Below are 27,264 nucleotides of genomic sequence, written 5' to 3' on the forward strand. Positions count from 1 at the left end.
ACCTCCACGGATATAAAAATATTTTTACACAATATACGTTTCTTTACAAACTTTTATTTCAGAAAATAGGCAAAATACATTAAAATTAGCTGAAAATAATTAAAAAATCAATTGTTCATTAACTATTGTTCCATTTTTAAAAACAAGAACTCATTATTATGAAATAAAACTCCTTTTGCTCATTAGAGCATGGGAGGGAAAATGAAGGCATTGCCCACCAAATTAAACATGTCTTCTATTTGCTGTGTATTTTCTTGCCTGTAAAAGGTTGGGTCTCCCTTACCCAGACTTAGGAAATCCAAAATATTCCCAACCCCAAACTTTTTTCCATGAGTGGCTGAGATAGTGACGCCTCTGTTTTTTGGATGGTTCAGTGTACACAAACTTTGTTCCATCCTTATTTTGGAGGCAATGCCTTCATTCTGCCCCTTGTAGCCATACATTTTGCCCCTGTACCTCAATTATAATTTAATTTAGATGTACATGTTGACCTTAACTGAAGTTAAATTGACTTGAGTTAATCAATATCGGGTGCTGTAGGCGATATTTTGGAAGAAGGAACTGGCAAAACCACCTCTGAGAATTCCTTGCCTAAGAAAACCCCATGAAATGCAACTTAGAGGCACACACACACACACACACAATATTAACAATGGATATTGACTAAAAGGATCTAAATTGATGATGTCAAGTAAGGTATTGACGATCCCATTGACTGTAGTAGTGCAATGAGGTCCTTTTGCCGCTAGCTGTAGTGCATTCCATGAGCTGCCATTGCATCTCAACAGCAAACTGCAAAGAATGGGATTAATACCTAGATCAGAAATAAAATCATGTATGAGTTTTGTAGTCTTCCAAATCCACGTTTTTCAAGTTTAATGAAGTATTTGTCAATGCTGTTTTTTAAACTTTGCACAGTGGCTTAAAAACTATAGGAATAACAAGAGAAAAGAGGTTCTTGAGGCCTGGTAGGACATTTCCAGCCCTGCAACAAGAAAAAATGAGGGCCTGAGGCAGAATTTAGTCAATTTATTCTTGTTTACATCAGAGAGGGTTTCACAAAATGTAATTTACATTCACCTGACAAAGCTCTGCTAAAATGACTTGTTCACTGTTAAAAACAGTCTCGTTATTGTTTAAAACTGAGGATACTGCTTATGTCCAATAAAATCTAGATAGCAGGCGAATGCACTCAGGTCTGTATTTCTTGATACACAGCATATCCTAACATTTCTCATATTGCACCCACAAATCCAAGGTTCTGGGGGAATTTGTGGGGGGAACATTTGTTGTTTGTAGTAGCAACAGTAAAATAAATTATGCTAGGTTCAGTTTCCCTTCATTTTGTTGCCTTAGTTAAAAGTTGTACTTTTCAGAATAATGGAAAAGAAGAAAAGGCTTGATTTGCATCTTGTCCAGATTTCTGGGCATCAAATTCCACTTTTTAGGGAGTGTGTGAATTGGTTAGGGTTTTTTCTAACTCAGAGAGTACACACTGTGTTGATGCTTGTCAAGAGCGCATACACACAGCCATTTTGTCACTGCCACGCAGAGTCAAAAGCCACAGGGAAGATCAGGGGCTGTTCTGACTGGGCTTGGATGGGCAGGGAGCCCTGCGGCAGGGCAGTGACCGCCCAACCCGTGGCACTGGTCAGGGGGGCCATAGTGGTGTGCGTCCGCTCATGGCGCAAGAGGTGGGTCTTGCGGCTGAAACTCCGGGCGCAGTGGGTGCAGATGTATGGCCGCAAACCGGTGTGGACGGCCTGGTGCCGCACCAAATTGGTCTTGGAGCTGAAGCGTCGTGGGCACTGGGTGCAGGCATGCGGACGCAACCCTGTGTGGACTGCTTCATGTCGGGCCAGGTGGGACTTTCGGCTGAACGCCCGGCCACACAGTGGGCAAGCGAAGGGGCGCTGACCAGCATGAGACTTGACGTGTGCCAGTAAGCTGGCCCGGGTACTGAATGTGCGGCCACACTGTGCACAAGAGAAAGGTCGCTCGGCCGAGTGCTGGTTACGCCGGTGCCGCTGCAGGTGCCGCTTGTGGGCGAAGCAGCGCCCACACTCGGTGCAAGAGAAGGGGCGCTGCCCAGTGTGGCCCCCACACTGGTGGGAGGCTAGGCTGGCCCGGTGGGCAAAGCTCCTTTCACAGTGTGGACAGGCGTATGGCAACAGCCCCATGTGCCCGCGCAAGTGCGCCGTGAGGTGCCGTTTGTCGCTGAAGCCCCGACCGCACTCCGCGCATGAAAAGGGACGTCCTCCCTCGATGTGGAGCCGCTGGTGGGAGGCCAGGTTCTTCCGCCAGGCGAAGGCCTTCCCACAGTCCGAGCAAAGGAATGGCTTCACTTCGGGCTGCTGGCAGGCAGGGTCAGGGTCCTCTTCTGGTTCGGTTTTGCTGACTGGCTCCAGGTTCAGGGTGCCCCCCTCTGCCACCCCCTGTGTCCCACAGAGAGCTCCACACTGTCCTTGCTCTTGGTAGGGAAGCCCAAGCGCTGTTACCTCTCTGTGGACATTATGCTCGACGCATGGGACCCTGACCGGATCCTGCTCAACTGGAGCTTTGAAAACAACAGAGCCCTGGTATGTGTCTGTATGCCCCATGCAGGAGGGGGAGAATGGAACCAGTCCAGGCGGCTCCCGGTACAACACAGCAGTCGGTCCCAGGTCACTTGGGTCCCTGCAGGAGGTTGTGGCCGGCCCTAGTTCGACGGAAGTAGCCATGGCCTGCCCTGGTTCACTGGGGTTCCCACGGAGACCAGCATCTGTTTGCGGCTGGAGGTCCCCCACACAGCTCCCCTGGGCTTGCCCTGTTTCCAAACGGGCCCCCTCTGGCATGGGTCCCTCCTCGTGCAGGCGCTGGTGGCGCAGGAGGTGCCGGCGGTGCACAAAGCTGCGGGTGCAGAGGAGGCAAGCGTGGGGGCGCTCCCCGGTGTGTGTGAGCTGGTGACGCACCAGGTGCGTCTTCTTCCGGAAGCTCTTGGGGCAGCGGTCGCATGGGAAGGGCCGCTCCCCTGTGTGCACACGCTCATGGGAGCCCAAGTGGATCTTCTGCGAGAAGCGGCGGCCACAGTGGGAGCAGGCAAAGGGGCGCTCGCCGGTGTGGATGCGAGCGTGGCGGGTCAGGTGGGCCTTCTTGCCAAAGGCCTTGCCGCATTGAGGGCAGCCAAAGGGCCGAGGACGGGGGTCTTCGGGGCCACCACTGCTGCCACTCAGGGGGGCTCCAGGATGCTCGCACTTGGGGCAGGCCAGGGGTTTCTCCTCGTTCAGCATCTGCCATTGCTGGAGTGCCAGCCCTGAGAGCTCGCCCAGGCCGCAAGTGCCTTGGTAGTCCTGCCGGGGGTTCAGGCCCTCTGCCTTACAGACGCCCCCAGCAGGCAGGCCCTGGAACAGCACCTCTGCACTCAGGCCGGCTGGCCACTCCGAATAGTCCTCGGCCTCCACCTTCACCGTCCGGATCAGCCACTCACCTGCTGAGATAGAGAGGACAAGAGACCCAACGATTTAGGAGAGGCAGAAGAGAGGCACCAAGTGAGCAGTGTGTGTGTGTGTGTGCGCGCGCGCGTGTGTGTGTACATGTGTGGTTTGTGGCCAAAAAATGCTATGGATGGATGAACAGATGACCAGCCAGAGGAGATAGACTACTGTGCCACCTGCATCGCAATAGTTTTATTTAATTTATATCCTGTTTTTCTCCAATGTGGGAGCCAATGTGATTCAGGCTGTATGTGAAAACAAAATAGCTATAACAGTCTGAATACAGTGGGACTTCAGTATCTGCGGGGAATCCATTCTGGACCCTCCCCCTGTGGACACCAAAATCTGTGGATGCTCAAGCCTGTGTTGTACCTAGCGGCAGTGTGTGCACGCAGCCACACCACCATTAGGGACAATGGGACTTCAGGTAACATCCTGCTGGCCCTAATGGCAGTAGGACGTGCATGTGCCATCATTGGGGACGACATGGGCTTGCCGTCCACAGATGCTCAAATCTGCAGATGGCAAGTTCAAGGATATGGAGGTCCCACTGTACAATTTTTTTAAAAAAGCATTAAGGATACCATCTACTTAGAAATGTTAATTTAGCAGAACCAGGCCTGGTTAATCCCTGGATGGGAGACATCACCCATAGGAAAGACCAGAAGGGACCCTCTTGATTGGGCTAGGAAAGGAATCTGGAAACCAGAAGAGACACTGTGGCTGCTACCAGTCTGAGTTGACCATGCAGGGTTCAAGGGCAGCTTGCTACACTAGGTTGTGTCTGGTTAGTTCTTGGGGGGACATCATAAGGGCCATCAGGAACAGGCTTCAACAGGCTAAAAAGAAAGAATGCCTAGAGAGACAGTCAGAGCTGACCATACAGGGCTAAAAGGACCAAAGACCTGGCAATTTCCTCTGTTCCCATACAGAATGTCTGGGCTTCAATCCTTGGCAATTAAGATTGCCAGAATGAAAACTGGAGAGGGCTCCTGTACCCTTAATCCAGGCCTAAGTAAAATGCAGCACAAGGGCCGTGTGCAGACCTTGGGGCTCCCCAAAAAACCTATTTTAAAAAAACATGAGTCACTTTTCAGGCTATTTATTTTGCCATCGAGCATTTTCTGCCTGTCTTATCTAGGGAGTCTGATGGTTCAGTGCAAAGAGCCGGGGCTGCACTAATGGAGCTTAAGGGGTGCTAAGCCTCTCCCTGAAACACCTTGCCAGACTCTCTGAGGGAGACAGTGGAGCAGCAGAGGATGCCTGTCATACAACCAGCAACATCTGCTGAAATTCCCTGCTATGCAATCATCCATGGTACCTTTCCAATCTTCACCCCGGCAACCCTCTTGGCACAGCTACCAGTTAAAGCTGGCGAGACTGGGCTCTAAGGCTCAAGGGTCTGGCTCATTATAAGGAGGTGTAGGGGGAGGCAAGGTGGCTAACACAGGCCCCCTAGCCTCCAACAATTGCCTACCCTAGCCATAGGGCTTATGATGGGCCCTGCTCCTTAGCACTGGCCTCTCCCCAAATGACCTAGCCCTCCGGCTGAGGAGGACCCACTTCTCACCTGGGCAGCTCCTCTCTGGCTGCTTTGGTTCTGCCATCCCTCGCTGGTCCACTTGCAGCTGCTGCGGCGGTGGCTGCTCCTTCTTGGCATGGCTCCCTGTCTCTGGAGGGACACATCCTGCTCAAGGGAAGAGGGGAATTTAATGGGACACGAAGGACATTGTTGCCTCACAGACTATTAAGCAGAGAGCTCCTTGGGGGCCTGGTACATTCTGGAATTATTCATTTATCCCACCCAATATCATGGGGTATGTGAGCAGCCTACGAGTAAAATCATTTTTAAACAGTTTCCCCCCCTAATGTTTGGAATTTAAGTAATTTAACAAGCTGGAACCGTTCAAAAGGTTAAAACTATTTTAAAACTATGTAAATCTACATTTTTGGGTGAAAAATGATATACCAGTACAATTTTTGGGGTGTACTTTAGTTGTGTCTTTCTGCAAAACAAGGGGTCAGATTACATGGCCTCTGTGGTCCCTTCCCATTCTGTGATTCAATGACTAGGATCCAAAGCCATGGTTTAACTGGGTACCAGGATGAAACCAATGTTCTACCAATCAGATTTCCAAGGGTCTTTAAAATTAAGAACGGCAGTTTAGCAATAAGGAAGTCAAACAGAGATTGGACTGAATCGATTACAGTCAGAGTTTTGGAAACTTTACTTTTTTGGATGCTAACTCCCAGCGTCCCCCAGCCCCAGGGATTGTGGCAGGTTTTACGTTCCCAAAATAAGTTTTCCAAACTCTGATGTTGACATCTTATTCCCATCTCAGAAACTGGATCAAAGTCCACTGCAGGGCCTTCTTTGCACTCCAATTGTGATTATGGCTTTTTAAACTTTTGTATGTTTGAATCTTAATTGTAACTACGTTAATTTAATTGTTTTTTTAAAAAGTGTGTTCATCTTGCGAGCTGCCTTTTTGGGAGAAAGGTGGCATAAAAATGAAATAAATAAAATATGAAATAAATAAATAAATTGTGCGCTGCCCTAATTGGCACCAATGTCAAAGTTACTCTGGAGCAAGCTGAAACATGGAGTTTTATGAAAGCCTTTAAAACCTCATCCAGCTTTGCTCATGTGTGTGAGTTTAAAATGGATTTAAACCAATTTGGGGTCATTAGGTCAATAGCAGCAATGCTGAGGCAGAGGGTTGGAGAGGCTGGTGCCATGTTGCAGCATCCATGACTTGAACCCTGGGCCACACAGAGCCGGGTGCAAGCCTGAATGCCGCAACATGGCACCCGCTTCTCCAACCCTCTGCCTCAGCATTGCTCCTACTGACTTGGGTCCGAAGCACACTGCACTGGGCTAGAAATAATCCACTTTGACACCACTTTAACTGCCCTGGCTCAATGCTACAGAATCCTGGAAATTGTAGTTTGTGGTGGTGCCAGAGCTCTGACAGAGAAGGCTAAATGCCTCACAAAATTACAGCCCCCAGAACCCCCTAGCATTGAACCAGGGCTGTTCAATATGTCTCAAATTGGATTATTTCTGCAGTGTGTTTTGGCCCTCAGTGGCCCCAAAGCGGTCAGTAAAGGCTAGCATGCTTTCCACATCCTCTCCTGTCACCCTGATCGTCTTGCCCTTCCAGGGTTTCCTACAATGCTGACCAGGACAGTTAGCCTTTCTGCAAGCTTAGAAAGTTGCCATTCCAAGTTACTAGTCCTCTCTGACCTGCACCAGCACAACCAGGCATCTCCCTCGCCTTGGCTTCACCCTGGCCCTTGGCCGGAAGTGGCCTTTCTTCCTCAATCTGGGCTACCATTTCGGGTTTGGCAACCGGGGACCCTGCAAGAGAGAGAGAGGATGCAATCTGCAGAGCGCAATGCCATCTTGGGTTGTGATCTGTTGTGTAAGGTGATGCGATTGTAAAGGATGGGGGAACAGGACCCACTTCTGAGCCAGGTTCCAAAGAGATTGGTCTGTTTTAGTATAAAAAGGAAAGTGAAGTTATGGGCACCTTTCAAGGTAAATCAGTTTATTTTAGCCAGATTTATTCCCTAGGTTTATTCCACTTCTACACTCCATCACTCTATTTACATCTCGCCTTTCCCCCCAAGAGCGGGATCCAAGGCAGCAAAGAACTCAGAGATGGAGCCGTATTTGTCTGGAAAATATTAGTACGGTAATAATAATAATAATAATAATAATAAATTTTATTTATATCCCGCCTCTGCCTTCGGAGAGTATGCAAAGGGATCTTTGAGACTGAGCAAAAGAAGTTGTAGTCTAAGCTTTCCTAGATTCGGTGTACAGTACTTCTTCTGCATGGAGTGAGCTGGTGTCCAGGAAGGACCTTTATAATCACAGTGAATGAATAGCCATGGAAATGCAAAATGTAGAGTCTGGTGATGTGGTGACAAGTTCAGTTTTAATAATGGTCACTGTGGGACAAAGACAGGAGGAGAGAGTTGCTGGAAGCCCAGGGCAGCCGGGTGGATGACCGTATGGATGATGGAGAGAGTTTTGGCAAAGGCCGGGAACCAGAAGGAGATGAGGCTGGGGTGTTAACCAGTGCTATAATATGTGTAGTGTGCAAGGAAGCTTCACGAGGATGCTTTTGGACAGTTTGTCACATCTGGAATCTGGGAACCATGCCCTACGAGGAACATCTTGGGGAGCTGGTACCTTTAGCCTGGAGAAGAGAAGGTTAAGAGGTGATACGATAGCCCTGTTTAAATATTTGAAGAGGTGTCATATTGAGGAGGGAGCAAGTTTGTTTTCTGCTGCTCCAGAGAACAGGACACAATGGAGTAATGGATGCAAGCTACAGGAAAAGAGATTCCTCCTAAACATTAGGAAGAAGTTCCCGACAGTAAGAGATATTCCACAGTAGAATATGCTGCCTTGATGTGTGGTGGAGTCTCCTTCTTTGGAGGTTTTTAAACAAAGGCTGAAAGGCCATCAGTCACAGGGAGGGCTTGGGTTGTGTATTCCTGCATGGCAGTATGGGGTTAGACTGGATGATGGCCCTTGGGTCTCTTCCGATTCTTCCATCCTATGATCTCTATTCATAGTCTGACTATAAAGGTCTTTCCTGGGCAATGCCTCACTCCACGCATCTACGGAAATCGACGAAATCTACAAAAGCTAATGCTATAACTTCTTTTGCACAGTTACAGTAAAAAGAAGCAGAAGTAACAGTCACATATAGCCAAAGGCATACAAAAAGCTAAGACTAAACTAATATTGAACTGCTTAATAAATGAAAAACCATAGTAAACATTAACCTAAAATCACAGATGAAAACAGAACCCACTGTATAAAATCACTTCCTGCTGGACCAGAAGGGTCTTCACCCGATGAGGAAAAGACAGCAAAGCGGGCTATAAATCAAATTTTAAAACACCTATGTGTCTGTTTCATCAGGATCTGATGGCTGGGAATGGCAATGAGGAAAGAAAGATTGCCTAGAGATGGCTGCCCTTTCCCATTCTTTGCAGCCACGGAGTCAGAAAAAGTGGCCTTGCTTTACCCAGAGCGAGGGTGGTGCTGAAGTTCTCCCGCATGGTGTCCGCATGCGCCGCCCAGGCTCTCCACCGCTCTGGGGCCGGGTAGAGAGCCCCGTCTTCACACCGCACTGGCACCTGGAACCAACAAAGGCCGTTACGTTAGGGCACATATTGCTCCTTGTTTGCGTCTGTGGCTCTCTGAGGATGCATCAGCACATGAAACCAGGGGTGGGCAATGGTGGGAAGAGAGGGGGCTTGCATTAATACACATACTCCAAAAAGTACACCTGCAAAAAGAGATTGGTTTTTGGACCCCAAAAGCCCTCTGGGGGACATGGGGGTATTCTGCCTCTGGGACATGGCTTGCTTCAAAAAACATGATGCAGAAACATGGTAAGAATGCCCCCAGCCCCCTAAAAAGCATTTGGATGCAATTAGGTTTATTATTGAAGGTCTATTATGGCCACAAAAGAGAACTCTGGCCCATCCTTTGCCCACCACCGCATTAAACTGAAGCCTTGCGGTAAGGACTAAGTAATAAAAATTGATTTAAGTTAGTAGTTAAATGAGATATTTTCTAATAAAAGGGACTCAATACTCCAGAGAGAAAAGCCCTTTCCCCATTTACAATGGAGGTAGTAAAGGTGGTGGTGGGGTCCAGTACACAAATAGACAACAACAACTACTACTACTACTACTACTACTACTATTTTATATCCTGCCTTTCACCCAATATAAGGACGCAAGTCAGCTAACAAAAATTTAAAATACAAACATTAAAATGTAGATACAAAGCTTAAAAAAACCCAGTTAAATGATTTTAAAAGGTTAGAACCATTACATGTTGAAATTTAAAACGTATTATAAACTATGCAAACCTTAAAAACTATTATCCAGCCCCAGCATGCCAGAAAAGGATTATGGGTTGTCCCTAGATGGCCATGTTGGGTGAAGGATCGTAACAGTGGGGAGAAAAAGGAACTTTTCCAGATGCAAGACCGGAGAGTGCCTGCATCCTTTATTTTGGCGACAGGACTGTGGTGGATGCTAGAGCGCCTCTTGCGCCTCCAATATTACCTACATCCAATTGCTCTATGGTCAGGTGGCACCTTTGCAAATGCTGAGCATGGATAAATGGGTGCAAAATCATAAAACCATGGTGCTGGAATGGACCTCCAAGGGCCATCAAACTCAACCCCATTTGCATTGCAGGAAGATGCCCAGCCAACCTCTGTGATACACTGATGAATGCTCAGACGCACAAGAGTCTAGCAAAGCACTTCCTTGGAATACTAGGATTGTCCATTCAGGGAAGGCTTGAAAGCCAAGGTGGTGCCATGGTTTTAGTGCTGGACTCGGACTCTGGGAGAGCGGGGTTCGAATTCCCTCTGTCCAGCCCCAGAAACCCACTGGGGCAGCTTGGGCAAGTCATGCTCTCTCAGCTTCAGAGGAAGACAATGGCAATTCTTCCCCGAATAAATTGTGCCTGGAAAATCTTGAGCCAACATGGCATTGGGGTTGGAGTGTGGGACTAGGAATCTAGGGTTGCAGCTGCACTGCAGAAATAATGCAGCCTGACACCACTTTAGCTTCCATGGCGCAATGTTATTTGGCGTTTGTAGTTTCATGAGATATTTAGCCTTCTCTGACAGAGAGCACTGGTGCCACAACGAACTAAGAAATCCCTGGATTCCATAGCAAGGAGTTAAAGGCACCTTAAGTGGTGTCAAACTACATTTTATTTCTGCAGTGCAGATGCAGCTGGATTCAGAATCAGTGGAATTGTGCTAAACTGTACTGACCTTGGTTTCAAAAGAAGAATTTATAGCATTATAGTAATATTTATTGTGTTTTCACATAGACAGATTTGTAATATTCATATTCCATCATACTTAACATTTTTTCACTTATTCCTCATAACCCTTCTTTACACCTTCTTTAAGCTTGGTTTTAGTGTCCAGTTGTGGGTTTCTCTTAGTCTTGGTTCTTCCTTCCTAAAATATCTTTTGTCTTTTTTTAAAAAATAGGTTTCAGAAAAAATATAGTCTAGTATTAAGACAGGAGCCCCTTGGTCTCCTCTGGGGTTTGGATCCAGGACCCTCCATGGATTCCCAAATCCATGGATGCTCAAGTCTCATTACATCCGATGGCAGAATAAAATGGATTCCCCTATATAAAACGGCAAAGGCAAGGTTTGCTTTTTGAAATCTATATCTATATCTATACTATGGTTTGAAAATATTTTATGTGTCTGTGTGTGCATATATAGTATATGGAGGGACGACTATATATATACACACACACAAACACACAGAGTATATATTCAAACCATGGTAGCTTGAATCCAAGGATAAAAACCCATGGACTCAGAGGGCTGACTTTATCTGTAACCCTGACTGACAATTATTAAAAACATTTAAACTCCACCATTTCAAAGAAGCTAGCCAGGAAATCAGCTGCATTTGAGCATATCACCATAACTGAAGACGAAAAACATTTTGTGTGTCAACTTGTGACCCAACAACAAATGTTGCGATGCCAAGAAGCTGCCAGAGTTGGATACGGAAAAACTGAGGAATCTCAGTTGAAGTTTTGGTCTTACTTGACTCCAGACACAAGAAGACAATTAAAGCTCTATAATTCCACTTGAACGGCCGTGGCTCCATCCTACGGAGTCCTGGGGATCTGCATTATGGGTACTTCGAATTCTCAGCCCGAGCCCTCGCCAAACTACAAATCCCAAGACCCCATGGGATGCAGCCATGGGAACCAAAGCGGACCTATAGTGCTAGGACCGTGTGGCGTGAACAAGCATGATGCGCTAAAATGCCCTCTTCTGCGCAACCCCTGGATGGGAAAAGGTCCCTTTCCAGTTTCCGCTCTTGCAACCTGTTCCAATGAGGGAGGCAAAAACCCCACAAGGGGCTGCGTCCAAAGGCCCTAGTCCTGTCCCAAAGGGTTTTGCCAATTTTGTGAGGAAGGACTTCCCTGTTTCCTTTCCTTTTCCTAATAAAAGAGGAAAGAGAGAAAAAGGAGAGGAAAGAGAATAACAATGCATGGCTTTGTTCACATTGGCCGTCCAAGTGACAGGAAATGAAGAGCGAGTCAGGCTTGCCTGGCGGATGATCCCTTGCCTTTGAAAACCCCATTCCTTTTATGGGGTGTCCCCACATCCAAGGGGTGAGGGGTGGGTTTGCAAGGGCTGCAGAGAGGGCTCAAAATGCGAACCCCCTTCCCTTTGGCCCCCCATGGCTCCCTAGGGAACTGCTTCTTCCTCCTCTTTGCCCCCCAACTCTTGTATCCCTACCCCTTCCTGCAACCTCTGCCTTCGCCCCACTTTCTGGGCCACCCCTTTTGGCAACTCTCTCCCCCAGTCCTTCCACGTCAGCCCCCAATCCTTGGCATCCTCCTGGGGCCCCCTTTCCTCTCCCCACAGCAATGATCCCAGTGACCCATAGCTTGGCATTGCTTTGAGGGGGACCACCCCCCAAAAAATCTGGACGGCTGCAATGCCTCTCCGGCAGCTTCTCCTGGGGAAAGAAATGCAACTTCCACGAAGGGCCTGGATTGCAAAAAATGCCAAGATAAATGAGAGAAATGGAAGAAGGGAGGAAGCTAGCGGCTGCCTTAAGAGGAAATGGTTTGCTTTAAAAGCAGGATCTTTCCTGCCGGATTCGCACTCGCTTCTTTGGAGACCTGGCCAGACATCTGAAAAAGCTCAGGCCAAAATAAACCAGTGCCTCTTAAAAGCTGGATTCCTTCCTGTCCCTGCATCCCACCTTCCTTTTAATATTGAATTACTATCTCTTGTGAAAAGTGCCAGGAATCTCCAGAACAATCAAAGGGCTCTGGAGATGCTCTGAGCATGTGCAAAGTGCAACTTCCCTTGCAACCGAATTACTCCCAGTTCAAGTTCTTCCAACATAAACACTTCATTTCTCTCTCTCTTACACAGACATGAGGAGATCCAGGTCAGAAAGAGCAGCTATGTAAATGAATTAATGGATGTTAATTAAACCGGGTGGTTGCCTGTCCCCTTGTCCCCTTAGGATCCCCCTCCCCAGATTGACTTCTGGCCCTGGCAAGGGGTCTTCCCCCCCCTGCAGTTTCCCAGTCAGATTGTGGTTAAACTGGTTTTGGCATACCTGGCCAGGGGTCTAGTTACGAGACAGTGGGGATACGGCCATGGCCTCCCCAATAAAATCCCTGTGACCCACAATTAGGTTTTCTGTCAATCCTTGGAAACTAAGCAGGGTGAGCCCTGGTTAGAACTTGAATGGGAGACCACCAAGGAGTGCCAGGTACAGTAAACAATACAGTGGCCCTCCACAATCGCTGGGGTTAGGGATGCAGGGACTCTGTCGATCCGGAAAAACCATAGATAAAAAATAAAAACACACCATTTTTTACAACCTGAAACACCTCTCTAGGAACCTTTAGGTCCTCCAACACAACTCTATGGTCAACGTCTGCCAGACACCGGCCATAGAATTGCACTGGAGGATCTACAAATGCCTAGGGAGCTGTTCTCTCTGGGAATTTCTAGGTCCTCCAGCACAACTCTATGGTAACTACCAATGCAAGTTGCCCACAGAGTTGCGCTGGAGGACCTAGATTCCTAGAGCGAACGTATCGATCAAAGCCGCAAAAGTAAGAATCAAAAATGCGGAGGGCCAACTGTATTTGAGAGGAAGGAACTGGCAAAACCACCTCTGCGTCCTTCTTGCCTAAGGAAACCCTGCCTAAGGCTCTCTGGCGGACTCTATCTCCCTACAATCCTTCCCAGGAGGGAGCCATTTTGTTGGCCCCAGCGCCGCTGTGTGCACAACTGGATTCGAACTCTCAGCCCAAGGAGGCCAGGATGGGCCGCTTCCTGCTCTCCTTTCCCTAGGCAGGCAGAGAAGATTTTACTCAGACAAGCTTTTTTAAAACAGAAAGGTTTTCAAAGAGCCAGCTAGAGGCACTGGAAGGTTTGAACAACGGTTTTAAAGAGTGTTTTAGCTTTTTAGCTTGCATTTTATGCTTTTATTGCATGATTCACTTTCTTTTGTTGAGTCTCAAAAGCACTGTAAGATCTTGCTACATACTGATTCCAGGGACTAACACGGCTATGTCCTTTTAGATTGTAAGCCTGAGGGCAGGGGATTGTCTAATTAATAATAATAATAATAATAATAATAATAATAATTGTAAGCCGCTCTGAGGGCTTTTAGGGCTGAAGGGCAGGGTATAAATACCATACATAAAATAAATTCATTTTAATACTGTTTAATAATTCTATTGCAACCTGGCTTTGTCCCTTAAGGTTCATCTCAATTAAAACTGGACCCATCACCTCAGTTGCCAGACCCACAGGTTTTGCATCCTGAGGGCTATTCGTCCAGCCATAAAGCTCCTTCCGGGGCAGCCAGGCGTCTGAGGAAGTTGACCAAAGGCGCGTCCTGCAAAATCCTGGGATTTGTCATTTGTTGAGGGACCATCACTCTTTGGGAAGAGAAGGCTACAGGCCTTGTAAAAATCCCAGGGTTCCATAGGATGGCGGTGGTCCTTGTTGCTTTTGCTGTGTGCTTTCAGGTTGTTCCCAACTTATGGAGTTTTCCAGAGGAGCTGTTGCCACTGCTTTCCCCTGAGGAGGCTGAGACAGTGTCACTTACCCAATGGCCTTCCATGGCCCAGTGGGGATTCGAACCCTGGGCTCCATAGTCACAGTCCAACACTGGAAGCACTAGGCTGCGCTACGACGCTTCAAGGGGTGTCAAACTGCATTGTTTTCGTAATGTAGATGCCCCCCACCCCAAGTTTATCCCACGGAGGAGATTGGGAGTTTATCCTGTGAATATCCTGGAAAACCTGTGTAATTACGCAAAACGATTTTAAACACAAAGAAGCCACAAAGAAGCATCAACACACATCTTTTGACTTTTGGGATTTTGGAGACAAGGCATTTCCGACATCACTTTAGTTGCGCAACTGCGTGTGATGATCATTTGTGCCATTACTCGCCATTTCCGCTTTATTTATGGGATGCTTTAAAGGCGCTTTAGTCTCCCTTTAGAGCCGAAATCAGCCCCAGTGTGATCAGCTCCGAAGAAACTGGGACCCAAAGCACACGGCCGAAGAACACTGGGCCAGGCTTGCAAAAGTGACCCTTCCACTGGAATGAAACCGTATCATCATCAATATTATTATTATTATTATCTTTCCCACCCAAATCCTTTCCTTGGAGACCCCCACCCCCCACCCCAGAAAGTCCCCCTGCTTTCCAGGGTGGGACCCCAGGCCTTGCTCCCAATCTGGCCATGGGTTATTCTTATTATTTGGGGGTGGGTGGGCTTGGGTTGGGCTCCCTCGTTCCTGCCCCCCTTCCTTACCTGTTGGGAGGCTGCTCCCAGGGCCATCCGAGTTGGGGGTCCCCGATCCTCTTGCAATGAGACACCCACAAAACCTAAAGCCCTCTTCCTTGCTGGACTTTGCAAAGAGGGAGCCTTCTCTTGCTGGCTTTGCAGAAGCAAAGAGGGCTCTTGCAAGGCGTGCAATGCAATGCAATGCAATGCAATGGAGGGGGCAGCCGGGGAGGCCGGGATCGGGGCCGGGGGTGGCCCTGGGGACCCCCAAACCCTGTCCCCCGAGTGTCCCTCGCCCAGGGAGAGAGGGAGGGCCGCCTTGGCCAACTGCGCGCCTCCTCCTCCTTCCTCCTTTGGCTGCTGCTGCTGCTGCTGTTTCTCTGGCCTGGGGAAAAGGAGGAGGAGGAGGCGGGGAAGGCGGGGAAACTACAACTCCCAGAAGGCCCCGGGGCAGCCCTGCAGGTGGGCGGGGCTCCCTGGGTGGCTGAGTGGGGGGGCCACTTAGGGGGTCAGAGACAGAGTCAGAGAGAGACCTTCCCCAGGAGCAGCCGTCTGCTTCGTTGCAGCGCCTTTGGCTTTTGCAAAGGTTTAGAAAGCAGCGGCTGCATCTGCACTGTAGAGTTAGCGCGGTTCGAGGCCGCTTTCCCTGGCCGCGGCTGCACGAGGCAAAGGCATCCTGAGCTTTGTGGCTTTGGGAAATGTAGAGCCGCCTCGTCCTCCGTCGGAAGCGCGAGGTTCCCTGGGCGCAAGGGGGCCGGGCTGCATTGCATCAGGCCCCATCCATCCACACGGCAGAGACAGTGCTAACCCGCTTTGAGAGCGCTTTGGCTGCCCCGGCTCAGTGCTAGGGGATCCTGGGAAGTGAGAGGCCTTTGGCCTTCTCTAGCAAGAGGCAGAGTAATAAACAGAGGGCACTGGGGCTTCTGCAAATGTGCCCCAGCTTTTGCTAAGTGATACTGCCTTCCTCTTGGGTTCTTCAGGGATGTGGGGTTGTTGCTGTTGTTGTTGTTGTGTGTTGGCAAACTCTCAGCCATGGTTTTTTCCCTTTGTCCCCAGCATGGCCGCCTTCCCTTGAGGCTGAGAGAGTGTGACTTGCCCAAGGCCTCCCAAAGGGTCCCTCTGCCAGAGCAAGGACTGTCCAAACCCTGCTCCAACCACTGCACTGCACTGTCTCCGAAACAGGCTTTTGTGGCCACAATTTCCTCCAAGGAGCTTTGCCGCAGTGGCCTTCCTCTCCGGCTGAGAGAGGGGACTTGCTCAGCCCTAGGCAGCCCTGGAGTTCTTCTTTAGCCACGGATTCAGCCACTCGCAGCTGGACAGAGAATGAAAACACACACATCTAGAGAAACTTTAACTCGCTTTAACTCTCTCCTGGCTTCTTTTGGCCTCCAGCCCCATTCCAACTCCTCAACTCATTCTCTTGGTCACTGTCTTGACCTGGTTCTTGTCGCAAACTGCGCCATTTCTGACTACCTGGCACTTGACTTTCCACATCTGACCATCATTTAATCTCCTTTGCTCTTACTTATACTCCTCCTCCTCGCCATACTATTCAACGCCATTTTCGTGATCTTCAATCAGTTGACTCTAACCATCTTGGTCTGACCCTGGATTCATCTCTCTCTTCCCTAAATCTCGGGGATTCCGCTGATTCAGCAATGTCTCTATTTAACTCCACTCTTTCCTCAACTCTCGACCATTTTGTCCCTGTCTCTGTCCGCTTCTTCCTCTAAGACTAGGCCTCAGCCCCATCATTAAGTTTCTCTAGTCCTGCTCTAGAGCGGCCGAACGTCTTTGGAGAAAGTCCAAAGAGTGGGCTGACTTTATCCATTTCAAATTTGTTCTTTCTTCCTTCTCATGCACCCTCTCTATGGCAAAACAGAATTACTACAAATCACTGATCTCCGCCGATGAGAGGCTCCCGCAGCGTTTGTTCTCCACCTTCAACACTTTGCTTAAACCTCCCTCTCTTCCTGTCTCTTCATCTTTCTCTCCTAATGACTTTGCTAATTATTTCATCTCTAAGATCACCACCATTCGCTCGGAGATAGTCCCCTCGATTCTTCTTTTGCTCTTACTCTTCTATCGCCCTCGCCTAACAAATTTTCTGTGTTTCCTCCTGCCTCTTTGGATGAACTCTCTACACTCCTGAACTCTTCCAAACCTGCAACTTGTTCTCTTGATCCAATTCCTACTCGTCTTCTTATTTCTATAGCTCCCTCTTTTCTGCCCTCGCTTCTCCATATCTTCAATCTCTCTCTCTCTCCAGGCTCCTTCCCTTCGGACTTCAAACATGCTCTCATTTCCTTCTCTTGACCCCTCCTCTTTCTCTAGCTATCGTCTGATTTCTCTTCTTCCCTTTCTTTCTAAGGTCTTGGAACAGGTTGTTTATTCTCGCTGTCTTGAGTTTCTCGAAGCCAACTCCATCCTCGATGCCTTTCAGTCTGGTTTCCGCCCAAGGCATTCCACAGAGACAGCCCTCACTAAGATCTCCAATGACCTTTTACAGGCCAAGGCTAATGGCCTTTACTCTGTTCTCATCCTTCTTGATCTGTCTGCAGCCTTTGACACCGTTGATCACTATCTTCTAGTGGATATACTTTCTGACCTTGGGTTCTCAGACTCTGTTCTCGACTGGTTCAGATCTTACTTGTCTGGCAGATCTTTTGCAGTGGTTGCAAGTGGTCAGACTTCTTCTCCTGTTCCCTTATCTGTTGGAGTTCCCCAGGGCTCTGTTCTGGGTCCCCTTCTGTTTTCTCTCTACACACTGTCCTTAGGAAAACTCATCAGCTCTTTTGGTTTCTCCTACCATCTCTATGCCGATGACACCCAGCTGTATCTTTCCACCCCTGACCTTTCTCCAAGGCTTGAACAGCAAGTCTCATCTTGCCTTACAGCTGTCTCACAGTGGATGCGCCATCGGCGTTTGAAGCTCAACATGTCCAAGACGGAGCTTCTTGTCTTTCCTCCTAAGCCCACCCTTCAACTCTCCTTTTCTGTCTCTGTGGACAACATTTCTATTCAACCAGTCCAGCAAGCCCTTAGTCTTGGTTTTATCTTTGACTCTTCTCTGTCATCAGATCCAGACCACAGCCAAGGCTTGTCGATTGCCAAAATCCGACCATATCTCTCCGCCTCTACTGCCAAGATCCTGGTCCATGCCCTAGTGATCTCACGACTGGATTCCTGTAACGTCCTCCTGGCTGGGCTTCCTCTTTCTCGCCTCCGTCCTTTAATTTCTGTCCAGCATTCAGCTGCACGCATTATCACTTCCACCCACCGCTCTGACCATATCTCTCCTGTGCTGGCATCCCTTCACTGGCTCCCTCTCCCTTTCCGCATTCAGTATAAGCTCCTGCTGTCGACATTTAAAGCCCTCCATTGACTGGCCCCTCCTGACTTATCAGACCTTATTTCCCCTCACTTTCCCACTCCGTTGTTCCCTCCGTTCTGGTAGTCAGGGTCTGCTGTCACAGCCCAGGATTTCCTCTGCCCCATCCCGGATTCGCCCCTTTTCACTCGCTGCCCCTCACTCCTGGAACCTTCTTCCCCCACAAGACACAAGGGTCCTTATCATTGTAAGCCTGAGGGCAGGGAATCGTCCAATTAAAAAGATTGTATGTACAGCACTGTGTAAGTTTACAGCGCTTTATAAATAAAGGATAATAATAATAATAATAATCATCATCATCATCATCATCATCTCCCCCAGCAGCAGACCTTGTTTTGGGCCATTTTACACAAGGGTCACCATTTCACCATCTGCCACTGTGCATCCGGGGACTTGAGCAGCCAAGGATTTGGCTTTCCAGGGGAGTCTTGGATCCAAACCCAGCAGATAGATGCCAAGGGCCCAATGCAATAATAATCATAGTAATAATAATAACAATAATAGATACCCAATTATATATTATGAGATTTAAGCATCCATGGGGCTCTTGGAACCAAGACCCAGCAGATGCCAAGGGCCCAGTGCAGTCATCATCAGCATCATCATCAATACCCCATTCTATATAAGGAAGTTTGAGCATCCATGGCTTTGGGTATCAATGGAGAGGGAGGGCCCTGGACCCAAACCCAGCAGACACCAAGGGCTCAGTGTAATAATAGTAATAATAGTACCCCATTGCATATAATGGGGCCTGGATTTTGGCCTCCATGGGGGTCTTGGAAGCAAACCCCATTGGAGACGGGGCCCACTTATATGTAAATCCAGGTATTGCCCAAAAATAAATAAAAATGGCAAAATGTAAACATATTTATTTTACAATGTCAAAACATCCCAAATCCCAAACAGCTCTGCTCTGAAGTGTTTTTGGGGAATGGGAGAGTCAGCCTAGGCAGACAACCCCAAACCTATGGCCCTTTCCGTCCTGATTTTGGTACCTTCTTGGCTGGTGCCAAAGTCCCCTTCTTCTGGCCCTCTTTAGTCGCAATTCAGCCTGAAATAATGCCAGGGCCGGAGTGCCCCCTGCTGCCTGGCATTGCCTGGCATTGCCTGGGTTTCCCTGCCCTGGAGGGAGGGGGCCAGGGCTCTCTGGGCTTCTGTGGGCATCATCACCTCGATAGAGAGCAGGGCTTCCCAACCCTTTTGACCCAGGGAGGACTTTTGAGAATCCACTTCTTAGAGGCCTAACCGATGCCTTACAAGTCAATGGGTTTAGGAGTTGTGTAACTTTTGTTTCTTATGCTTTACTGTAATTTCATTCTTTCATTTTCCTGGAGTCTCTGCAGAGCACTTGGGAAGCGCAAGCGGAGCACAGGTTGGCAGACACTGCTATGGGTTAATACCTAAAAAGGCACAGAAGAAGGACATTTTTTCCCTCCAAAGAATATTCCTGATGGTTTGTTCTGCCTCCAGGACTGCAGATTCCTACCCAACTCCATCTTCTCTGAATTAACCTCTGTCCATCAACTGACTTAATTGAGCCGCTGTCTCCCAGCCAGGCTGCTCCAAATGGAAAATGGGATTAGCAACCCATGACTTTGAACCATCGCTTTGCAAAAGTGTCATGGAAAACCCAAATAGAGGAGGGAAGGGGGCTATTTGTTTTGGACCTGGACTGAGAAGCAATGGAGGAAGGAGTATATTTTGGGGGGGTGGGGACCAAACCCTCAAGAAAGACAGTATTTAGACCAGAGGAGCCAGGGACCCGCTGGGGGCTTGGGATTCTTTGCAAAGAGGATCAGGAGACCAGGAAGTCAGGATCAACAGGATCCGCATCTGGGCCACGGATGGATGGACAAACTGGTGGGGGCACCAGCCAAACACAAAGGAGGGAGCCAGGCCAGCGGCTGGACACCCCCTGAGTCACATCCTAGTTACGGCCAAACATCTCCATTAAGATGGACTGCAGGGATCTCAATGCAGGCAGAGGCCACTTCTTGGTTATAGGAGGACCAGGGATGAAGGACAAAACAAGAGTATTCAATTTCAACTCCATCAGCAGCAAAAAGTAACTTCCCTTGAGGTCCAGGCTGAGACCCCGTCCTGTGCCATTCCTTAGGCAGAGAAACTTTAATTTCCAAGAGGTCCCTGGTCTGTTGCCTCTGGAATGATATTTTAGGTGCTGCGTAGATAAAACTCACCAAAAAGTGTACTCCAAATGGAAGTGTTTTACACACACAAAGAGAGAGGCAGCGAAAGAGATGTGTTTCTGGGCACGACTTCAGAAAACTGGGTCCCATGGACTTTATCACACAAAGGAGATTGAGAGTGTATCCCATGAATATCCTGGGAAAATTGCGTAATTACGCGTAACAGTTTCACGCAACATGGCGCAAAACCTGCCATTAAAGTGGTCACAAAGAAGCATTAAATGTGCATCTTTTTACTTTTGGTGCCAATGCATCTCCAATATCACTTTACTTGTGATAATCATTCGCTTTATTTGCGGGGTGCTTTAAATGTGCCTTAATATCTCTTTAATGCTAAAATTAACCCCAGTGTGATAAACTCCCATGGAAAGAGTGAATTCAGAAAGAAGAAAAGCGGGTTGGACTGGATGACCATTGGTCTCTTTTCCAACTCTGTAATTTTATGATTCTATGATTCAACATGTTTTGGCAAACCTTTTACATTTTATGTGTGTGAGATGCAATGACAGGTCAGGGGAGCCTTGGTAAGCCACATTTTGAACCTGCCAGAGGCCACTTGAAGGCTTCTTGCAAAGTGCATCCAGGGACGACTATTTCTGTCACCAGCTTCTCTTCGGACAATTTCCATTTTGCTGGCCAAACTTGCAGATCTGTTGCTTTAAAAACAAAAATGAACCAGGCTGGGGGAGCGGATGAGGATGGCTCATCTTCTCTCCCCTTTGCTCTCTGTTTTGCTGTTCACAAGCATCCTCCAGGTCAGAATCTGGAGGCAGCTACTCTTTGCATTGCCTGCTCCAGGGAGGTCCATGCCGCAAAAGGAGGATTGCCTGTGTTATCAAGTATGGATTTATATAAAATTGGGGTGCCATGCGGTCTGGAGCCATGACCCCTGACTGACCCCATCGCTAGCTGCCATTATCCCCAAAGCCATCAGACCACGGAGCCCGCCCCCTTGCTAGGCATGGTCCCAGGAACAAAGGTAGATCTAAACCTTTCAGCAGCAGTTTGGGAGTTGCAAAACCAGATTTGCAAGGGCCAGCAAGAGGAAGACAATAGATGTGGCTTCCTTCTTAATGAGCCAGTGATTAGATTAACGGCTTGATCATCAAGGTATTTGCTCCCCCTGAATAAGTGCCAGACCTATGCTTTGTGTATCCATTGTGTAAGTTTCAGCTTAGACAAAGATAAGTCATCAAGCCTTTTGTCTGCCAGGCTGCCATAGCCTGAGGTTATGTTTAGCGGTATATAAGGACCCCACTTTTTGCCCTTCCGTGGGCTTGTAGAGCAGAAGTTCAGGGCTTGTAGAGCATTTCGCTCCAAGCTTGTGTTCCTGGAGCCATATGCTCTGCTGAAATCACTTGAGCGAAGCCAAGCTCACTGTCTTTTTGGGCCTCTAGTTAGCTTTGCCCGCCGGAATTCAGCTCCTAGCCACTGCGGCCGCCGCTTTCTTTCCCCGTTCTTGCGGCCATATCTCACCATCCACCATCCTTCAATCCATCGCCTTGGAGAAGACTTCGAAGATAAATATTCCCAACAGTGCCTCTGTCCTTTTCCTTTACTCCCGAACTCACCCTTCACTTGCTATAGTAGTGTGTGTGTGTGTGTGTGTGTGTGTGTGATTGATCCCTTTTGTTGTGTGTTTTTAATAAATGTTCATATTTTAATTGCACCTCCTTTGGCATCCGAGTCTCTGTCTCTTGGGGTTGGACTAGACAACCTCTGGTGTACACATAGGGACACGATCCCACTGCGTGCGTTGTTAGGACACGCCTCTCGTATAATTCCCCATATTCAATCCTTCCTAACACCTGGAGAATCCCATTCTGCCCCACAAGCACAAGATTTTATTGCATTGTTTACTGCAGACACACTGCTGCAGCCTGGCACTGAAAGTTTGTGTTTTCCCAGCCCTCCTTCACCAACCTCCCAATGCCAATGCTGCTAAAAAAGTCTAGCCAGTCAGAGAATGAGGAGAAAAGGGGGCAGTTGGGCAACTATAAAAACAGTTCTTTAGGAGCTTTTTGAGCTCTGAGGCTGTGTTCCAGAAGAGTTTATTCCTGATGTTTCACCAGCACCTGTGAATTCTGGCATGGAAGAGATTGGGGTATACATACTGTTGCTTGAGAGGAAGAGATTTACATGTTAATCCATGTATTGTTCTGTTGTTGAATGGCAACATCCATAAAACTATACTTATAAAAAGGCTTTGCAGAAAGGAGCTTCTTTGTTGTGCTTGCACTCAATTAATACCCAAAAAATGCTTCTGAGGAAGTACACCAAGTACACTGAAGCTCATGCTACGACTTCATTCGCACAGCCAATCTCAAAAGTGCTACAAGATCCCTTTGCAACCAAAAATGTTGGAGAAAACAGAGACGTTGGCCGATTTAGGCAGGAAGACAGAGGGCAACCCTTTCCCCCACTTGAGTCCTTCTTGCAATTGCCTGGAGCAACCGCACCACCGCAACCATTGATAATCCGACCCCGGGGTGTGTCTGTCTCTGTGCGTCCCGTCCGAGTGGGCAGTGTGGATGGACAATGGCTGGACTTACGTAGGGAGGAATGCTCCAATCCCAGGAGTTCCAGATGCTTCCAAAATTGGCTAATCCTACCTGATATAAATGCACCCGCCTTGAGGAACCAGATGCTTCTCTCCTTGGCTCCTCTGCCCTTCACTGGAGTGCAAGCAGGTAAGAAGGAGCTGGCAGAAAAGTGTGCGTATCTCTGTGCGCACTGGGTTCAGGTCTTGCTGAATTGGGGTCTGAGACCTGAAGATGGTGAGTGGAGTCCTGCCCTATCCATTTCCAAAAGAGGATTGCGATGACTAGCTCTTGTTGCTGATTTATGATTATTTTATTAACTATATTTATTTATAGTCCATCTGTCAGGAGTGCATTGCTTGCACCTTCCTGCGTGGCAGAAGGGTGCTGGACTGGATGCCCCTTTGGGGTCTCTTCCAACTCCATCATGCTGTGGTCCCACTTTTTTCCCAGGGACACTCTGGCCGGTCCAAACTCTCGGAGGAGATGCGAAAGGTGGGATGCCCAGGGGGTCCTTTCTCCAGATGGCAGCAGGGCATCTTGGCATGGTTGTTTCTCCAGGAGGTACTGGCAATGGACCATGGGTAAGGAACAGGTGCACATCCCTCCCTCTGCGCTGTCTATGAATGTGCAGCTGGTCAGCAGCATCCATCGATGGCATCCCTGTGTCCAAGAGGGAATCCAGTGTAGGTTTTAGACTGGACTTTAGAGGAGGGCCACCAAGCCAGGCTGGAACGTGTGTGGGAAGGCAGCCACAGAAGACTTGATCCAACCTCTAATTTCCAGATCACCTTGTTCCGGTTTGCCAGCGGGAGAGAGAAGCTGGCATTTGAATTTGGGGCAGAAAGACAGGGGTCTGTGGGACCCCATGCCTGACCCCTTTGGTTACTCAGGTCAGAAGCAGGGCTGAGGAGTGTGTGTGTGTGCGTGTGTGCGCACACACACACAAAAAGCACAGGGTGTCCAGAGGGCACAGGCCATTGGCAGCACTAAATTCACTATCAATCTACCATTCATGTGGAATTTTACCAACTCACCCCGTTAATTGCATTCCGCTCGTCCCTCTACATTTGCGGCTCTGACTTTTGTGGATTTGATTATTCACAGATTTTATTAATATATTTTCTCTAGAAATATCTAGGTCCTTCAGTGCAATTCTAACTAAAACTTTAACCAAAAGTTGCACGGAAGGACCTACTCCTAGAGGACACTCCGCTAGGCATATGCAGCTCTGCCAGCTCAAGTCTATGGTCAGTGTCTGGCAGATGCTGACCACAGAGATGCACTGGAGGACCTAGAGAGTCCTAGAGGGGACACTCCACTAGGCATTCGTAGCTCCCAGGGGTGAAAATTGCTGTCCACACTAGCACTAGGCCCTGGCAGTAGATCCTGGTTATGCCTAAACTGAAGTCAGTTGAAGCATTGGCTGCATCTGCACTGCAGAGATGATGCAGTTTGACACTGCTTTAATGGCCATGGCTCAATGCTATGGAATTCTCAGATCTGTAGTTTGATGAGCTCTTTAGCCTTCTTTCCCTGAGGGCTCCGGTGCCACGGCAAACTACAAATCCCAGGAATCCACAGGTTAGACCCAGGGCATTTAAAGTGGCATCAGATTGAATTATTTTTGCAGTGTAGACGCAGCCCTTGTTTCATGAAAGTAGCAAATGTTTGGCTTGTAGGGAGATTCAGGGAGTGGGTGGTTGATGGTGTGTCTTTCCCTGGGGGCCCTGCTCCAGCCACCCTCTCATTTTGTCTTCTGGGGATGCAGGCACTGGTGCGAGAGGCTGGTGCAGGTGACGGAGGAGCAGGTGGTGACCCCGCGGCAGGAGGAAGTGGTGCCCTGCGCCCAGGTCTACCAATACAACATGGCTGGCTGGCTGCTTGACCAGGAGAGGATGCGCCAGGCCAGCGGCAGAGTGGACAACATGTGCTACGTCTACAAGTGAGCAGGAGAGTGGTGGAATCGCAGGAGGGCCAGTGGAAAGGGAGAAGTGACCAGTGGGCTACCAAAGAGCTGGAGAGGGCCAGAGGAGGCTGGAGACAGATGGCCCCTGGGCTACCAGATCCGTTCTGGACCCCTCCCCACGGATACCAAAATCCATGGGACCGCAAGTCCTGTTGTCCCCAATGGGATTTAACCATTGCAGCACCAGAACTCTCTGACAAAGAAGGCTAAAGAACTCATCAAATTACAAATCCCATTATTCTACAGCATTGACTTCAATGGTGAAGTCCCATCGTCCTTAACGGTGGCGTGGATGCGTATGGGGGCTTGCCGAAATGACCTTAATGGGTTAGAAATGTGGGTCAACACTAACAAAATGAACTTCAACATGGAGAAATGTAAGGTCTTACATTTAGTAAGAAAAAAATGCACAGATATAGGATGGGGAACATCTGGCTTAAGGAGACCTATATGTGTGAACATGAGTCAATAGTGTGATACAGCAGCTAAAAAGGCCAATGTGATTCTAGGTTGCATCAATAGAAGTATAGTGTCTATATCAAGGAAAGTCATAGTGCCACTCTATTCTGCTCTGGTCAGGCCCCACCTGGAATAATCCTGCGTCCAGTTCTGGGCAAAACAATTCAAAACGGACATTGAGAAACTGGAGCCATGTGTCCAAGGAGGGTGACTAAAATGGTGAAGGGTCTGGAAACCATGTCCTATGAGGAACAACTAAGGGAGCTGGGGATGTTTAGCTTGGAGAAGAGAAGGCTAACAGGTGATATGATAGCCCCGTTTAATACTTGAAGAGATGCCATATTGAGAAGGGAGCAAGCTTGTTTTCAGCTGCTCCAGAGAATAGGATGCAAGGCAATGAATGGAAGCTGCAGGAAAAGAGATTCCACCTAAACATTAGGAAGAACCTCCTGGTAGTAAGGGCTGTTCGACAGTGGAACATGCTCCCTTTGGATGATGATGGAGTCTTCTTCTTTGGAGGCTGTTTTTAAGCAGAGGCTGGATAGCCATCTGTGTGTATGTGTGTGTGTTTTGATTGAGAGTTCCTGCATGGCAAAACAGAGTTGGATTGGATGGCCCTTGGGGTCTCTTCCAACTCTAGGCTTCTATGATTCTATGAAAATGTGGCTTCGATTACTTCATTTTGAGAAGGATGCAGACGAGTGAGTTCAGAGAAGGGCAACACAGATGATAAAGAGGTATGGAGGACAAAACCTATGAGGAGAGGTGGAAGGAGCTGGTCACGTTCAGCAGAGAAGACTGAGGGGTAGCATGGTTGCCTTCTTGAAATATGTCAAGGGCTGCCACAGAGAAGAGTGTCCAGGATTTGTCCTCTGCTGCCCCAGAGAGTAGGACCTGGTCTAATGGTTTGAAGATACATGAAGGTCGATTTCGATTGACCATAGAAAGAACTTCTTGGCATGAGAGTGGTTTGGCAATGGAACCAATGGTCTAGAAAAGTGGTGGGGTCTTTTCTGGATTTCTTCAGAAAGAGGCTGGATTGCTCACTGCTAAGGATGCTTTAGTTGGAGGTCATGCCCTGAGCATAGGGTTGGACTCTGTGGCCTCTGGGGGCCCCTTCCAACTCTAGGACCATGTGATTCCATGAGCCCATTCCACTAACAGCTTTCACATGTATTTGGTTTATTTGAATACTCTCACCTATGCACACCAAACATAATCTATTGGTTCCAGCACCTATTTGGACAATTTAAAACAGTTGCGGGGGTTTATTCTACTGGAGGAGATCCGTATCTTCTTGCTCCCTCCCCTGTTTCCATCTTCCCTACTGCAGGCCGGAGGACACTAGGCCCACGGTTTGGAACCGCACAGTGCGCGTGTGCTGTGAAGGCTGGAGCGGCCCCCATTGCTCGGAAGGTAAGGCTGCCAGGTGGGACAAGGATGCTGCGGGGACCGGGAATGGATGGCATAGCTCATATGTGCCCTCCTGGATGCTGCCATAGACAGACAAACACAGACAGACACTGGGGCTGGAATCCTGCTGGTTTGTCAGCTATATTCCCAATAACCCTCTGCCCCCACTCCAGCTCTCTCTTTTGGGCCACGAAAAGCCATTTGGGGAAGAGGAAAGAAGGCTGGGATAGATATATGGGTGATTGCCACCTGGGGGCAATGCATTGGATCCACTCTGGGGTTTAGTCCAAATTTTAACAGAGGGGCCTAGGATGCTGAAACTAACTTGAGGGAGTGGAACCATAGACATCTCCTTTGAAGTTTGGACTGAAACCCAGAGTGGATTGATTTTCCTGACACCAGCCACCCGAGATGATGAGGAAGGAGGACCAGAGCACTTCTCT

At 48.4% G+C, this 27,264-nt stretch overlaps 2 protein-coding genes across 2 annotated transcripts in view; one reads left to right on the forward strand and one right to left on the reverse strand.

Annotated features, from left to right (window-relative positions):
* Positions 1-34: 34 nt before the first annotated feature.
* ZNF467 (zinc finger protein 467) lies at positions 35-15,217 on the reverse strand. Its single transcript, XM_042472462.1, has 5 exons — positions 14,870-15,217; positions 8,522-8,633; positions 6,721-6,834; positions 5,044-5,160; positions 35-3,466 (listed from the first exon to the last, which is right to left on the reverse strand). The coding sequence occupies exons 1-5, from the start codon at positions 14,894-14,896 to the stop codon at positions 1,539-1,541; spliced, it is 2,298 nt and encodes a 765-aa protein (XP_042328396.1). The 5' UTR covers positions 14,897-15,217; the 3' UTR covers positions 35-1,538.
* An 8,336-nt stretch (positions 15,218-23,553) lies between these two features.
* The window catches only part of LOC121932821 (SCO-spondin-like), a 143,447-nt gene continuing 139,736 nt past the window's right edge, over positions 23,554-27,264 (forward strand). The window contains 3 exon segments of the mRNA XM_042471812.1: positions 23,554-23,564; positions 24,752-24,925; positions 26,742-26,824. Of these exon segments, the coding sequence (XP_042327746.1) occupies positions 23,554-23,564; positions 24,752-24,925; positions 26,742-26,824 (268 nt within the window).

Source organism: Sceloporus undulatus, chromosome 6, assembly GCF_019175285.1.
Source record: "Sceloporus undulatus isolate JIND9_A2432 ecotype Alabama chromosome 6, SceUnd_v1.1, whole genome shotgun sequence".
NCBI lineage: Eukaryota > Metazoa > Chordata > Lepidosauria > Squamata > Phrynosomatidae > Sceloporus > Sceloporus undulatus.

Bases quoted from the DNA above. Each gene is read 5' to 3' on its own strand.
- ZNF467 (XM_042472462.1), bottom strand. From the start codon at position 14,896: ATGGCCCTGGGAGCAGCCTCCCAACAG. The intron at 8,634-14,869 runs GTAAGGAAGGGG...TGTTGGTTCCAG, and splicing joins TGGGAGCAGCCTCCCAACAG to GTGCCAGTGCGGTGTGAAGA. The intron at 3,467-5,043 runs GTGAGAAGTGGG...CTATCTCAGCAG, and splicing joins GCCAGAGAGGAGCTGCCCAG to GTGAGTGGCTGATCCGGACG.